This window comes from Colobus angolensis, unplaced genomic scaffold (assembly GCF_000951035.1).
Source record: "Colobus angolensis palliatus isolate OR3802 unplaced genomic scaffold, Cang.pa_1.0 Scaffold86, whole genome shotgun sequence".
Lineage (NCBI taxonomy): Eukaryota > Metazoa > Chordata > Mammalia > Primates > Cercopithecidae > Colobus > Colobus angolensis.
Window position 1 is genome coordinate 5,780,134 of NW_012122487.1, and position 14,480 is coordinate 5,794,613.

At 40.0% G+C, this 14,480-nt stretch overlaps 1 protein-coding gene across 3 annotated transcripts in view; it reads right to left on the minus strand.

The window, feature by feature from the left end:
- CNTLN (centlein, centrosomal protein) overlaps positions 1–13,824 on the minus strand; it is a 389,383-nt gene extending 375,559 nt beyond the window's left edge. For 2 of the 3 annotated variants that reach the window (XM_011930370.1, XM_011930371.1), the window contains exons 1-2: positions 13,269–13,697; positions 5,788–5,876 (exon numbers count right to left, since the gene is read on the minus strand). In XM_011930370.1, coding sequence (XP_011785760.1) covers positions 5,788–5,876; positions 13,269–13,628 — 449 coding nt within the window. In that variant the 5' untranslated portion in view covers positions 13,629–13,697. Of the gene's footprint in view, positions 1–5,787; positions 5,877–13,268 lie in introns of all 3 variants that reach the window. The other variant, XM_011930372.1, reaches the window with a different exon arrangement.
- Positions 13,825–14,480: the final 656 nt, after the last annotated feature.

Sequence of the window (14,480 nt, forward strand, 5' to 3'; positions counted from 1 at the left end):
AAAAAAAAAAGAAAAAAAAAAAGTCAGGAAACAACACATGCTGGAAAGGATCTGGAGAAATAGAAACACTTTTACACTGTTGGTGGGAGTGTAAATTACTTCAACCATTGTGGAAGGCAGTGTGGTGATTCCTCAAGATCTAGAACTAGAAATACCATTTGACCCAGCAATCCCATTACTGGGCATATAACCAAAGGATTATAGGTCACTCTATGATAAAGACACATGCACACATATGTTCACTGTGGCACTATTCACAATAGCAAAGACTTGGAATCAACCCAAATGTCCATCAATGATAGACTGGATAAGGAAAATGTGGCACATATACACCATGGAATACTATGCAGCCATAAAAAGTGATGAGTTTATGTCCTTTGCGGGACATGGATCAAGCTGGAAACCATCATTCTCAGCAAACTATCACAAGATCAGAAAACCAAACAGCGCATGTTCTCACTCATAAGTGGGAGTTGAACAATGAGAACACATGGACACAGGGAGGGGAAAATCACACACTGGGTCCTGTCAGGGTTTGGGGGTTAGCAGAGGGATAACATTAAGAGAAATACCTAATGTAGGTGACAGGTTGATGGGTGCAGCAAATCACCAGGGCACATGTATACCTATGTAACAAACTGCATGTACTGCCCATGTAACCAAGAACTTAAAGTATAATAATACAAATAAAAATAAATAAAAATTGTGGCACTATTGTAGTCATTTGCAGCTACACACAAAGTGGCAAAAAATTTGAGTCACACAACCCACATGTTTCCAACTGATGTCAAATAAGGTGACACTCTGCTTCAGCTCTTATACTATAAACACAAGTTTCCTTTTCATGGTTTATTTAGTACCATATTTGTCACATTTTGGTGCTTATTTTTCATGACTTCAGTCCTTCAAATGATCAAGCACAGTGCTGAAGTGCTGGCTAGTGTTCCTAAGTATAAGAAGGTTGTGACATGCCATAAGGAGAAAACAATGTGTTAGATAAGCTTTGTTCAGGCATGAGTTATAGTGCTGTTGGTCATGAGTTCAACATCAATGAACAAACAATAAATGAAATATCTTTAAACAGAAACACACATAAAATGAGGCTATGTGTTGATCAGTTGACAAAATTGTTTTGACCAGAGGCTCACAGGAACCTAACCCCTTAACTTCCTCTAGGGGTAATAGTTCAGTGTTAGCTAATTAAGTATTTGTAGTGACTTTTCAGAACATTACTCTTAATAACTAGAATTGTCTGTAAACAATTGTAGCTAAAACAGCATGATACGTAGGATTTGCTTCAAAATCCATTAGTGGTAGAAGGAGAGAGAGAATAGAGGTTTATAGATGAAACATGATTGTCCGTGTGTTGATAACTGTTCAAGGTGAGTAATGAGTACACATGAGAGTTCAATAATGTATTCTCTGTCTTTGCATCTAATTAAAATTTTTCCACAATAAAAAGTAAAGCATATACACACAACACATCTACACAGACAGTCCAAATGGGTACTACTGGCATATGGAGTAGAATAGTACAATTCTTCAATTGGGCAGGATTATTCTTTTCATTTCAAGATGTTTAGCAATCTCAGCCTCTATTCACTAGGTCAGTAGCACAATCGGTTGAAACAAATAATACAGGGCAAACTATCCAAAAAGCCATTCATCACAGCATTATTATACTATTTTTAAAAATAGTCCTAATGTACAACAAAATTACAGTGGTTAAATACAAATATGCTATATCTAAATAATAGAATATACTATAACCCTAAAAATGATATTATACTTCTTTCTGAGGTGATGAGCTAACAACACGACACTGACAACCCCAAGTCACACCACGTTAAATACATCCTTATCAGCATGGGAAACAAGAGAAGCAGCCACAAATGAACTATAAATTTGATAAATATCTTAAAAACAGAAGCATAGACTCATAGAAACAAATAAACCAGAAGAGAAAAATTATAATCCAAAACTGAAATAGAAGTCTACAGAAGAGGATGCTGCATTTCATAGAAGAGGCCCCAGAAGGGCTCTAAGTACCCAATTAGTAAGTACAGAGAGCAGAAGCCTGCCCGAATCAAGACAATTAATTAAGAAGCCATTTACCAAAAAGAGCTGAGCCTCCCACTCATCCATGTTCAGAACAGTTACCTGCAGCATTTGCCTACATCAAATGGCCAAAATCTGCATTCAAAACAACCATTTGCCTGGCAAAAATCCCTACTCAGAGTGTTGGGCAAGCAACAGAATTAGAAAAGGGCCTGACTTAAAGGACCTAACTCTCATTCACCACAATGAAGTCTATCTACTACATACCTTTCAGGAAAGCCTGTGGATAGGCCCCTCCCCAAGCCTTACAAAAAGCCCACAGGCAATCCTTACATTCAAAGGAGAAACCTTCTGGTAAACAGATATACAAAAAACACAAAGCAAACCCATATGAGCAACATGCCTATATAAAAGCAAGGCAGTGAATGTTCATCATACACTTGAAGAAAATCAACAGTATCAAAGAGAAAGACAAGGAATTTTTTCTTAATTCAAAAAAGAGAAAGACTAGGAAGAACAAACAGAAATTACCCAACAGAAAACAAAGATAACGCAAGAAACAGAAAAGAACTTAAAAAATTATAATCAGAAAGATTAAAAAGTTATTCTATTAAAGAAAGCTGCTTTGAAAAAGGAAAAAATTTAAAAATAAGTAATTTTTAGAAGTAAAAATTTGACTGCTAAAATTTAAAAATTCAAATAATCAGAGAGAATCTTCATCCATTTGGGCTGCTATAACAAAATACCTTAGATAAGTAATTTATAAACAACAGAAATGTACTGCTCGCAGTTCTGGAGCACCAGCAGTCCAAGATCAAGGCACCAGCAGATTCCGTGTCTGATGAGGGTCTGTTCCATGTAAATGACACCTTCTGTATCCTCATATGGCAGAAGAGAAGGGAGGCTCCTTAAATCCCTTTATAAGAGCACTAATCCCATTTATGAGGGCTGAGCCCTCATGATGTAATCACTTCTAAAAGGTCTCATCTATATTATCGTATTGAGTATTAGGGTCCAACATATGAATTTTGGTGGGACACCAACATTCAGATCATAGCATAGAGCAAACAGAAGAATTCCACTTATTGATGGAACAAAAAGTAGGAAGGCCACCGAGGAGATATAACAAAAGATAAAAAGATGGAAAACATGAGATAAGAAAGAAAACAGAAAGGAAGGTCAAATCTGTAAGCTCCAATCTCTAACAGAGTGCTAAAACAAAGAATACAATGAAGAAAAGATATGAGAACATTGTATCAATCAAAAGAAAATGTTAGTTTTGAGATGGAAAGGCCCACCAAAGACCAAGAAGGATAAACTTTCAAAGGACCCAAATAAACAGATGATGTTGAGATTTTACAATAGTGCACCTAAAGAGAAAATCCTACAAGCTTCAAGCAAGTATCTAGGAAGAAACAAGAATCACACTGATGGGCTCCTTGGTAGCATTACAATATGCTCGAATTAGATAACAGAACTATGCTTTCAAAAATCCAAGGCAAAATACATGGACATAAAATAATTATGTTCAGCTGAAGTGCCAACTAAGTGTAAGGGCAAAAGAAAGACATTTTCAGTCACATAAGGAGTCAGAAAATGTACCACCTGTCCATCCTTTCTCAGAAAAAAAAAATACTTGAAAATAATCTGACCAAAAAGAAAAGGACGATCTGGCATCCTAGAAACTGTGTAATAAGTTCAGTTGTACAATGAAAAGAAAACCTAAAATGACAAATGTGAGTAGGTTCAGAAAGTAATCCATACCATAAGCCAAAGAGGACAAGGAAAAATGTCCTCAGCCTATTATACAAATGTCTGACAAAGAACATAGACATTCTTTATAAGAAAAAGTAAAGAGAAGGACAATGAGAAATTCCAGGGGGGAATGCTGTCCAGGAAGTCCATGGTTTAAAAATAAAACAGACCTAAATGGATCACAATTTGGATAATTAATGGACTATACAGAAAGATCATCTGTTTGACCTTGATATTTAGAACATTATTTTTAACAGACATGGGTTGAATCTTTGGCATATCATTTTCACTTCTCAATGGATGTGAACATACTACATCGTTCTCTAGGAAGTATTTACATAGTCATAAAATTATAAATGCCACTTATAGTTTCCAATTTCAAAAATAAACTCAAAATCCAAGGTATCTCACAGTGTAATCTACAGACATCAGAATTACCTGGAAATGTTATTTTAAACTTTATTTTAAACCTAGATCCCACCCCTAGACATTCAGTAGATCAGGTAAAAGGCCCAGAGATCTTCATTTTAATAAATTCTCCAAGTATAACTTGTGCATACTAAATTTTGAGAGTCACAGTTATGAAGCAGTAATCTCCAAAATTTCTCATTACACCTTATCAACAAAAGACTTTTGAGCACCTACCTCTCGTATACAGTATGTATGTTTATTTATAAATTGTATGTTATATGAATGTATACTTTGTATATTATAAATATGAAAAATAGGCATTGTAAAGCATGAGGAAAATGACCTAACAATAATTTAATATATGCTTCTGTTTAACCAAGAGAAAAGTAAAAATTATGGATAGGTTTAGAAAGTTTTAAAAAATAACAAATAAAAGGAGGGGAGAATAAAGAATCATGGAAATGACAATTGAAGTCCCAAGGCTTCTCTAGAAGGCTTATTCTACTAAAAAAACAGAGGGAGTCTGAGAGTAATCACATTTCATCTCAAAAATGATTGAGGAAGTAATAAGGGTACTTCAACAAAAGACTTAATTCTGATCATCAGAAGGAAAGAAAATGATTGATGAGATAGACATACAAGCCACATGAGAAGAAACTGATTATACTATTTTAAGTGTTCATAATTACCAAAGATGGTAAAATTAGACATACTCAGGCATGTATCACAGATTTTTAACAAGTCAAATTTCAGACAACACTGGAATGATCCCAGGACTAGAGACTCCAAAGGTGAATATAATTCAAGTAATGAAAAATGATATTCAGATTTTAGGATCATGATTCCAATTTTTAAAAAAGGAAAAGGAAAAGGTATCCATATGTTTAGCTTCTCATTTAAGAAATATAATGAAATCCATTTACTAGGAAAGCAAGTGTTTTAATTGCTGTGCTAAGTGTCATGGGAATACCATATACCAAATGTTTCATAGGAAGAACCCAGGATCATTCCACTGTTTCTAATGACCAAGAAGAGGCCCAACAATCCACAGTTAAATGGGCAGTTCCTACAGGATAATATGTAAAGTTACATATTATCTAAGTAAAATCCCTTAATCTACTCCAGAACACTTAGTCTACACTGGCAAGGTCATCCCAGGCTTTCAATTACACACTGCAATTATCTTAGGGGAAAACTGAGTCACGTCTAGTAAGTTCCCTAGAGAGGCAGTCTATGGAGTAAAAAGTCAAACAACAGGGTCTTCGCCGATTTTTAAGGTTGAACTGTAACAGCTCAAGACACACACACACAGTATTTAAGACATAGTTTTATCTCTTAACTACACATTCTCCAAATACGTCAGAATATGAACAGGAACAGGGCCTACCTGTACTTGGTGAACTGGCACCCTTCATAATCCAGCAGTTTTAATTTCCGGCTCCACATTTATTTAGACATTAAATGAATCTCTTTAGGAGATTAATGACAAGCATTAACTTTAATAATGAAGAGAAACAAACTCAACACACCAAATACTCATGAAAAAATAATTTGAGAGCTCACCTTTCCACAACCAAACTGACCACTTGTGTGAGATCTGGGTTTGTCACCTGGAGACGTTTCCATAAAGACCATACAAATTCTTTATCAGCCTTAAAGAAATAAAAGAGAATTTAGATGCATTGCTTTGTAGTGATAGTGAAATAAGATACTATATTAAATTTTAAAATGAAAAACCAATTACTTGATCCCTAGTTGTATAACCACACCAACTGATTCTCTTTAAAGGTATGGGGGAAAGTTTTATTTTAAAAAGTTATTACACAGGTAATCCACATTCATTTTTACTATTTCTATCACCTATATTTTGGGATACAACTGTTGAAATGCTAAATATCGAATTAAATTTGCTCTAAAAGGAAACTTCCCTCACTGCTGCCCCATTTTCAGCTCCCCTTTTATCAAAACTCCTTGAAAGAGTTGCCTGTAATTACTATGTCTATTTCCAAATCCTAGCCACTAGACCACCAGGGACACACTATGTCTATTTCCTATCTCCCATTCACTCTATAATGCTTCCCAGTAAGATTTTCCTCCCCACCATTATGATAAAATCATTATTCAAGTTCCTCCATATTGTCAAATCCAAAGGACAATGGGTAGTTTCAGTCCTTATTACCTAGGTTAGTTGTTATTAACTTTGGCTGACAGGAATCCCTTTTGGGGAGCTTTTAAAAAATAGGGACGAATTAGAGATTCTGATTAATTGGTCTTAGGTTAGATCCAAGCATCACTATGTTTTAAAAGTGCCTTGAGTGAATCTGTGCACTCTGGGTTGAGAACCACTGCCCTGGGTGACCTTACATCAGACCCATGATTCTAAATACCAGCGCTACCCTGAGATTCACACATTTCTATCTAGAGTCATTTCCTCTACTCTTAGGTCCAGACTGCATATTCAATTGCATATTCCATAATTATCTCCAACTGCATATTCAATAATTCCACTTGAAAACCTAATAGATACCTTAAATTTAACTTGTCCAAAATAAAATTATTGGTTCCTTACCCTCTCACAAATCTGCCCCTCTCCCTCCCAGAAATTGATACTGCCATCTATTCATTTATTCAAAGATCTAATACAGTAGTGTCCAATCTTTTGGCTTCCCTGGGCCACAGTGGAAGAAGAATTATTATCTTGGGTCACATATAAAATACACTAACACTAACAATAGTTAATGAGCTACAAAAATTGCAAAATAAATATCATAATGTTTTACGAAAGTTTAATAATTTGTGTTAGGCCGCATTCAAAGCCATCCTGGGCTGCATGCAGCCCGCCCGTGAGCTGGGTGTTAGGGTTAGGTTGATCTAAAACTTAGGAGTCAATCTTGATTATTCTTTCTTTTTTTTTCCCGAGACAGAGTCTTACTCTGTCGCCCAGGCTGGAGTGCAGTGGCGCAATCTCAGCTCACTGCAACCTCTGCCTCCCAGGTTCAAGTGATTCTTCTGCCTCAGCCTCCTGAGTAGCTGGGACTACAGGCACGCACCACCACACCCAGCTAATTTTTGTATTTTTAGTGGAGATAGGGTTTCACCATATTGGCCAGGCTGGTCTCGAACTCCTGACTTCATGATCTACCTGCCTCAGCCTCCCAAAGTGCTGGGATTACAGGCATGAGCCACCGTGCCCGGCCAATCTTGGTTATTCTTTTCTCCTCACACTTCATATCCAATCATCAACAAACCCTACAGTCTTTATCTACATTATAGGCAAATTCTGACCACTCTCACCACTTCTACCACTATCACCCTAGTCCAAGTCAATTCTGTCTCTTGCCCAGCTCTCCATCATGGTCTCACAGCCTTACAACTCAAAACTCTCTAGTGGGTTTCCATCAAATTAGGAAACTAATCCAAACTCTGTGTCAAGGCTACAAGACTCCATATGGCCTGGCCCACATACACCTCCCCAACCTCATCTGTCACTTTCCTCCTTGCTCACACAGACGTTCTTACTCTACTTGCTCTACTTGAACCAGGGCCAATGCACATACTGCATCATCCATCACATTTTCACATAGAGTATTCCCTCACTTCATTCAAGTCTTTGCTTAAATCTTAAATAATATCTCAAGTGAATTCTTTCCTGACTACTATCATAGTCACCAAAACTCCCAAGTCTCTAGTAACCACTTTTCCAGTTACAATTTTGTTTTCACAGCATATTTCGTTTAATAATCCTGTATGTTTACTGATTTCATTTTACTTGTGTGGCAGATATCTCAATTTCTGTCTCCATCATCCATTCTCTCTTTTTGGTTAGAGAAACAATTCTGCCCAAGTAACAGACCGACCTCTCTTGCCTTATGGGTTATATGACTATATTCTGTCAATGAAATATAAGTGCTGTTGGAAATTTAGAGGAAATCTTAAAATTAGACTTGTGTCTACCCATTGTCAGAAATATTCTTCCCAGTCTGTTGTTGCTTATTGATCTTTTTGAAAAAGCAAGTTATTAATTTTACATACTCAAATGTATCCATCTTTTCCATTATGGCTTATGGACTTCATGTACCAGTTAGAAAAGCCTTCTCTATTTCAAGATTAGAAATGTATTTACCCATTTCTTCTTCTGGAATTTTTGTTTTTTAGTATTTTTTAATCGACAGATAAAAATTGCATATATTTATGGCATACAACATAATGTTTTATGTATACATTTTAGAATGGTTAAATCAAGCTAATTAACATAACCATTAGGGCTGGCACAGTGGGTCACATCTGTAATCCCAGCACTTTGGGAGGCCAAGATGGGAGGGGATCACTTGAGTCCAGAAGTTTGAGACTGGCCTGGGCAACACAGTGAGATCCCCATCGCTACAAACTTAAAAATTAGTTAGTCGTGGTGGAATACACCTGTAGTTCCAGCTACTCAGGAGACTGAGGGTGGGGGGATCGCTGAGCCCAGGAGGTCAAGGCTACAATGAGCCATAATCATGCCACCATACAGCCTGGGCGACAGACCAAGACCCCATGTCAAAAAACAAAGAAGAAAACATAACCATTATCTCATACAGCCACCATTTTTTGTGATGAGAGCACTTAAAATTTATTCTTAGTAATTTTCTTTTTTTTTTTTTTTTTTTTTTTGAGACAGAGTCTCGCTCTGTCGCCCGGGCTGGAGTGCAGTGGCCGGATCTCAGCTCACTGCAAGCTCCGCCTCCCGGGTTCACGCCATTCTCCTGCCTCAGCCTCCCGAGTAGCTGGGACTACAGGCGCCCGCCACCTCGCCCGACTAGTTTTTTGTATTTTTTAGTAGAGACGGGGTTTCACCGTGTTAGCCAGGATGGTCTCGATCTCCTGACCTCGTGATCCGCCCATCTCGGCCTCCCAAAGTGCTGGGATTACAGGCTTGAGCCACCGCGCCCGGCCTATTCTTAGTAATTTTCAAGTACACAATCTATTGTTATTAACTAAAACACCAGGTTGTACAGTAAGTCTGGTGATATGAAAAAAAATTCTTTTGTGAACAATAAAATGTTACAAATGGATTGTGGAACTACATTATATATGAGTTTTGTGAGTTTTTTAGTTATTTAAATGCCATATTACGTTCAATTTGGATTACATCTAGAATTACTAAAAAAAACTTTCATACACAAAAAACAAATTCCCCCCCAAAAAACACAGAACTAGTTTCCAAACTGTTCCAGACATTAATACAAGGAAACTAACTATTATCAATCACTCATATTCTCTTTATATTTTCCCTTCAGGCACTAAACAATGTTCTTTCTAAATAACAAAAATAAAAACCTTGGCCAGATGTGGTAGCGCACCCCTATAAGGCTGAGATGGACAAATGGCTTAAGTTCAGAAGTTCGAGACCAATCTGGGCAACACAGGGAGACAGAGACTCCATCTCTACAAAAAATACAAAAATTAGCCTAGCGTGGTGGCACACACCTGTAGTCCCAGCTACTCTGGAGGCTGAGGTGGGTGGATCCTTTGAGCCCAGGAGGTCAACACTGCAATGAGCCAGGACTGCACCACTGTACTCCAGCACTGGTGACAGAGGGAGACCGTCACAAATAAAATGAAAACAAAAAATAAAAACCTAAGATTACTCATTATAAAATTCTTTTTTTTTTTTTTTTTTGAGACAAAGTCTCATTCTGTTGCCCAAGCTAGAGTGCAATGAATGGCGCAATCTCAGCACACCTTCACCTCCCACGTTCAAGCAATTCTCCTGCCTCAGCCTCCCATGTAGCTGGGATTAATGGTGCATGCTGCCACACTCTGCTAATTTTTGTATTTTAGTAGAGACTGGGTTTCACCATGTTGGCCAGGCTGGTCTCAAACTCCCAACCTCAAGTGATCCATCCACCTCGGCCTCCCAAACTACTGTCATTATAAAATTCTATATTCTCAGGCCAGGCGCAGAGGCTCATGCCCAGCACTTTGGGAGGCCAAGGCGGGCAGATCACAAGGTCAGGAGTTCGAGACCAGCCTGACCAACATGATGAAACCCTGTCTCTACTAAAAATACAAAAATTAGCCGGCGTGGTGGTGCACGCCTGTAATCCCAGCTACTCAGGAGGCTGAGGCAGAAGAACAGCTTGAACCCGAGAGGCAGAGGTTGCAGTGAACCCAGATTGCACCACTGCACTCCAGCCTGGGCAACAGAGCGAGACTGCATCTCAAAAAAAAAAAAAAAAAATTCTTTATTCTCACTATGTAACTTCCAAACAGAATCAAATAATAATTTTTAAAAATATATAATCAAAATTAAAAATGTAGTGGAGTTAGGTTCTAAATTAGTGAAATAGGGTATTAAATGTTATGGATGCAAAATTACCCTTTGGAACACCCTTGAAAGATATTCCTTAGGAAAAAGCTACATTTGGAAGCTAACCTACTACTCTCAGTAAGTGCAATGCAGACAGCTTTTCTTCCCTCATTGAAATTAGTCACTTTTCCTAAGGTAAGCATTATTTATAGTTCACTTGCTAATCAGGAAGCCATATTGTTTTAAAGTTTAATTAGATAATACAATCACTTAGAGTGGGATGAGATGCTGATATTAAGAGAAACGTCTGATCACTTTCTATTACCTGCTTATTCTGAGGCATTCCAATGATGCAGAATGGTATGGGGGATTACTCAAACTTCACCAAGCACACATCATTGAATTCCCGTAAGTGGAATGTGAAAGCAAAACAAATTAAATGAAGCTACTACTTATGACAATGGACTAATTAGCGGTGTTCTTTTTCCCAAACTATATGTTTCAAGCATTGTTGGGTTCTGAAATTAATTTACATCTGGACAGCATTTTTTAAAGGAACAGAACTGAAAAAATATCAGCCCACACAATGTTAGGGAATGTATTCTTTCTGAAAATATATGTACAGGTGTGTGTACTTACTAGGTTGAGATACAAAATGAATTTTACTTCGAGTTGTAATTTTCAGCAGTTTTAATGTTATGTATTCTTGGGTACTGTCATTTCTAGCTAAACAAATAAGCAGGAGAATACACTTTAAAAGATATAAAAGTGAATATTTAATCACCTAAATGCTTTTTTACAAAACAATTGAGAGTTCAATTACTCTTTTTCCCCAAGATTCCCCAAGAACAGGTGTCTCATTTGACTAAGGTTTTTATGGTGCAGGATACTGCCTACAATTATATGAGTATTAATATTACAAAATCTAAGAAATCATCATTCCAGACTCTTATGACCATCTCTGTATTCTCATATTTGCCAAGAGTATGTCAATCATTTTCCTAGTCTATATACGTCCTAGGTCACAAAAGCCAACAACATGTTTGGAGCCGCATTTTAAAAAATGTAAGTGTTTGCGGGAAGAGGTTCATCAGGCTGTTTCCAACAGACTGACTTCCTTAACCAAGTCATTCATAAAAAAGTAAGTATCTTAGCTCCTTAGCCAGCTAAAGGCCTAACTATGTGGGGAGGAAGAGGTGGGAGGAAAGAGAGTGGAAAATATGCCAAAGAGTGTCTTAGATTAGGACTCAGAATATTAAAGGGTTCACATATTAAAACTCCCCAAAGAGTGAGGGCTGCAGATGACAAATGCTTCAATTTATTGTTGCCATTTATTTATCCCTTTGCTCCTTATCCAACGAAGAACAGAAAAATGGGCAAATGAAAAGTGGGCACCACATAAAATGTCCCAACCTTGTTCAACCAAAGGCATATTCGATTTGAAGATGGTCCCATTTTTACACCCTCTACTCAGTCAGCAAGGACCTATAAAACGGGCAAAAGAATTCAACAGAACAAACTATGAGAGAATGAATTTCTGTAATCCCGGCACTTCGGGAGGCCAAGGCGGGCGGATCACGAGGTCAGGAGATCGAGACCATCCTGGCTGACATGGTAAAACCCCATCTCTACTAAAAATACAAAATATTAGCCGGGTGTGGTGGCGGGTACCTGTGGGGGATCCCAGCTACCGGGGTGGCTGAGGCAGGAGAATGGCGTGAACCCAGGAGGCGGAGCTTGCAGTTAGCCAAGATAGTGCCACTGCACTCCAGCCTGGGCGACAGAGCGAGACTCCATCTCAAAAAAAAAAAAAAAGAATGAATTTCATATTTCATGAATTGTTTTATTAAACTGATGATACTGTTCACAAAGTTACTTTGATGTTCAGCAGTTCATAATTGGTTTCTACCTTGAAGGCGGAGTGACTTAAACATCTACTGTTTAGTGAGCTTCCCGCATCCAATCTCCCAACCCTATCTGAAGGTTTTGGTAAAATCAAAAGAGATGATGGTACGGATGCAAAACTAAAGGAAAATTCAATCTCTTTAAACAGGAGTATAGTCAAGTCCATCCTTACAAAAACTCTAGAAACAGGAAAGTAATGTTAATGCAATTGATTTAGCAAATATTTTTCACTGGCAAGATCACATGAAAATGGGATTTCTCACTCAAGGACCGCGGAATTACTATAGCTGGTTAGTAAGTACCAAGCATTATCTATTGTAAGTTCCCTGCTCTGAGACTTTCTAAACGTTACTGGTCTGTGTTTACAACTTCAGTTTGGGTAAAAACAAAGCCAAGTGTGGCTTTGAAATTTTAAAAACAGGCTCCTTCATCGATGGATTTTACTTTAACAAAAGTGTTTACACTTTCCTGTTCATTTCAACTAGTGGACTGCATGTCACTCCTGGGCCCCAGGCAGGTATTGGCTACAGTCATCACCAAGAACTTGGGCTTTGTGGGAACGGGAGGGGATGCGACTGCGAGTATCCAAGTGACCAAAACCAAACCCGGCGCGGAGGCGAAGCCTGTCTGGCCGCTGTCTGGAAAGGGGCAGGGGCCTGGGGTCGGGGAGCCGGGCGCAGCGGCGTCTCTCCAGCCCCCGCCGCGGGCTTAGCAGGGTGTGCAGCCGCGAGGGAGCGCTGCCGGGCGGGGCGGGGTAGGTCCCAAGGCAGGGGGAGAAGGGCGCGCCTCCCCACGGGTCCCGGCCCCGCTGTGGTGGGGAAAGGCCGGCTGCGAGAGTCCTCGATACCTGACACAGGGCCAACTCCTCCTTTAGGCTGCTCAGCTCTTCCTCCAGCAGCTGCGTCCGGGTCACCATCGCCTCCTCTACCGAGATGCCCTCTAGCCGTCTGGACCCCATGGGCGCGCTGAGGAGGGGAGCATGAGCCGGAGCTGCCCCACCAGGCCCTCGCCGGCCCCCTGACCCTTCTTCGCCCAGCCAGATTTTATCACTTTTGTCCGCGACCACCTCCCGCGCTGCGCCGGCAAAACCCGAGGCCTCGCTGCGCACTGCGTGTACCTCAGCTCCCCGCCCAACACGTGGGGACCTGGGGCCCAACTGTCGCGCTGGGGGCAGAGGGTACGGTGAGGGAGGCGAACGCGCCGCCATGGCTGCAGCAGCTAACGGGTCAAGTTCCCTGTTGGAAACTCCACCTCCCTTTCCCCAACCCGGCGAGCCCGGAACGCTGAGCCGCGCATGCGCGAGTCTTTTCCCGCCTTGGCCAGCGGTGTCTCGTGTTCTGTGGCCCTGGCCGGCTTCCCGCGGGCAATGCGCCCAGCGCGAGCGTTGGGGTACGCACGCGCCGTGGCCCAAAAGGGTGAGGCCGGTCAGCCGGGCGGGCCATCCCGAGGTCCTGTGCCTGAGTCCTTGGCCAGGATCGCCTGGATTTCCCGCCTACCTAAAGCCCTGCCCCGCCACTTCCATCCCACCTCTTAAAGCCTTCCTTGACAAGCCCCCAGCCACAAATGATCCTTAAATGTGAAATCCCTTTCCTTCAAGGTCCCTGCCAAATCGTGTGTCACATTTCATTGACTCAGTTACACGGCTAATCTCTCCAGCGCTATTGTAAGTTCCTTGAGGATCAAGGCATAAGTTTTACACTTAAGTATTTCCTTCACACCCCTTGGCAAAACTGCTGTAAGTACAGCTGACATCCAGCTGACTAATGTCAAGGAGATGTGGAAAGCCTTGTGCTGAGCTGGGACTATCAAGCAGGTTTCGAACTTGAATGATGATCCTTTGTACACCCTTTGTCTTTTGTTTTGCAAGAGTCATGATTTCCTTTGTTTTTATGTCAGCTTCTTTATGCGTTGGCTGGGTATCAGAGGGAATGTAGCCCACATTGCTGAACAGTTTGGGTCCTTGGAGCAGTTTAAAATCAGTAATTTGGAGCGTGGTTGAAGAAACAAGACCTACTTTACCTTTTGTTCTCTTTTTTTTCTTTTTCTTCTGGCTTTCTTT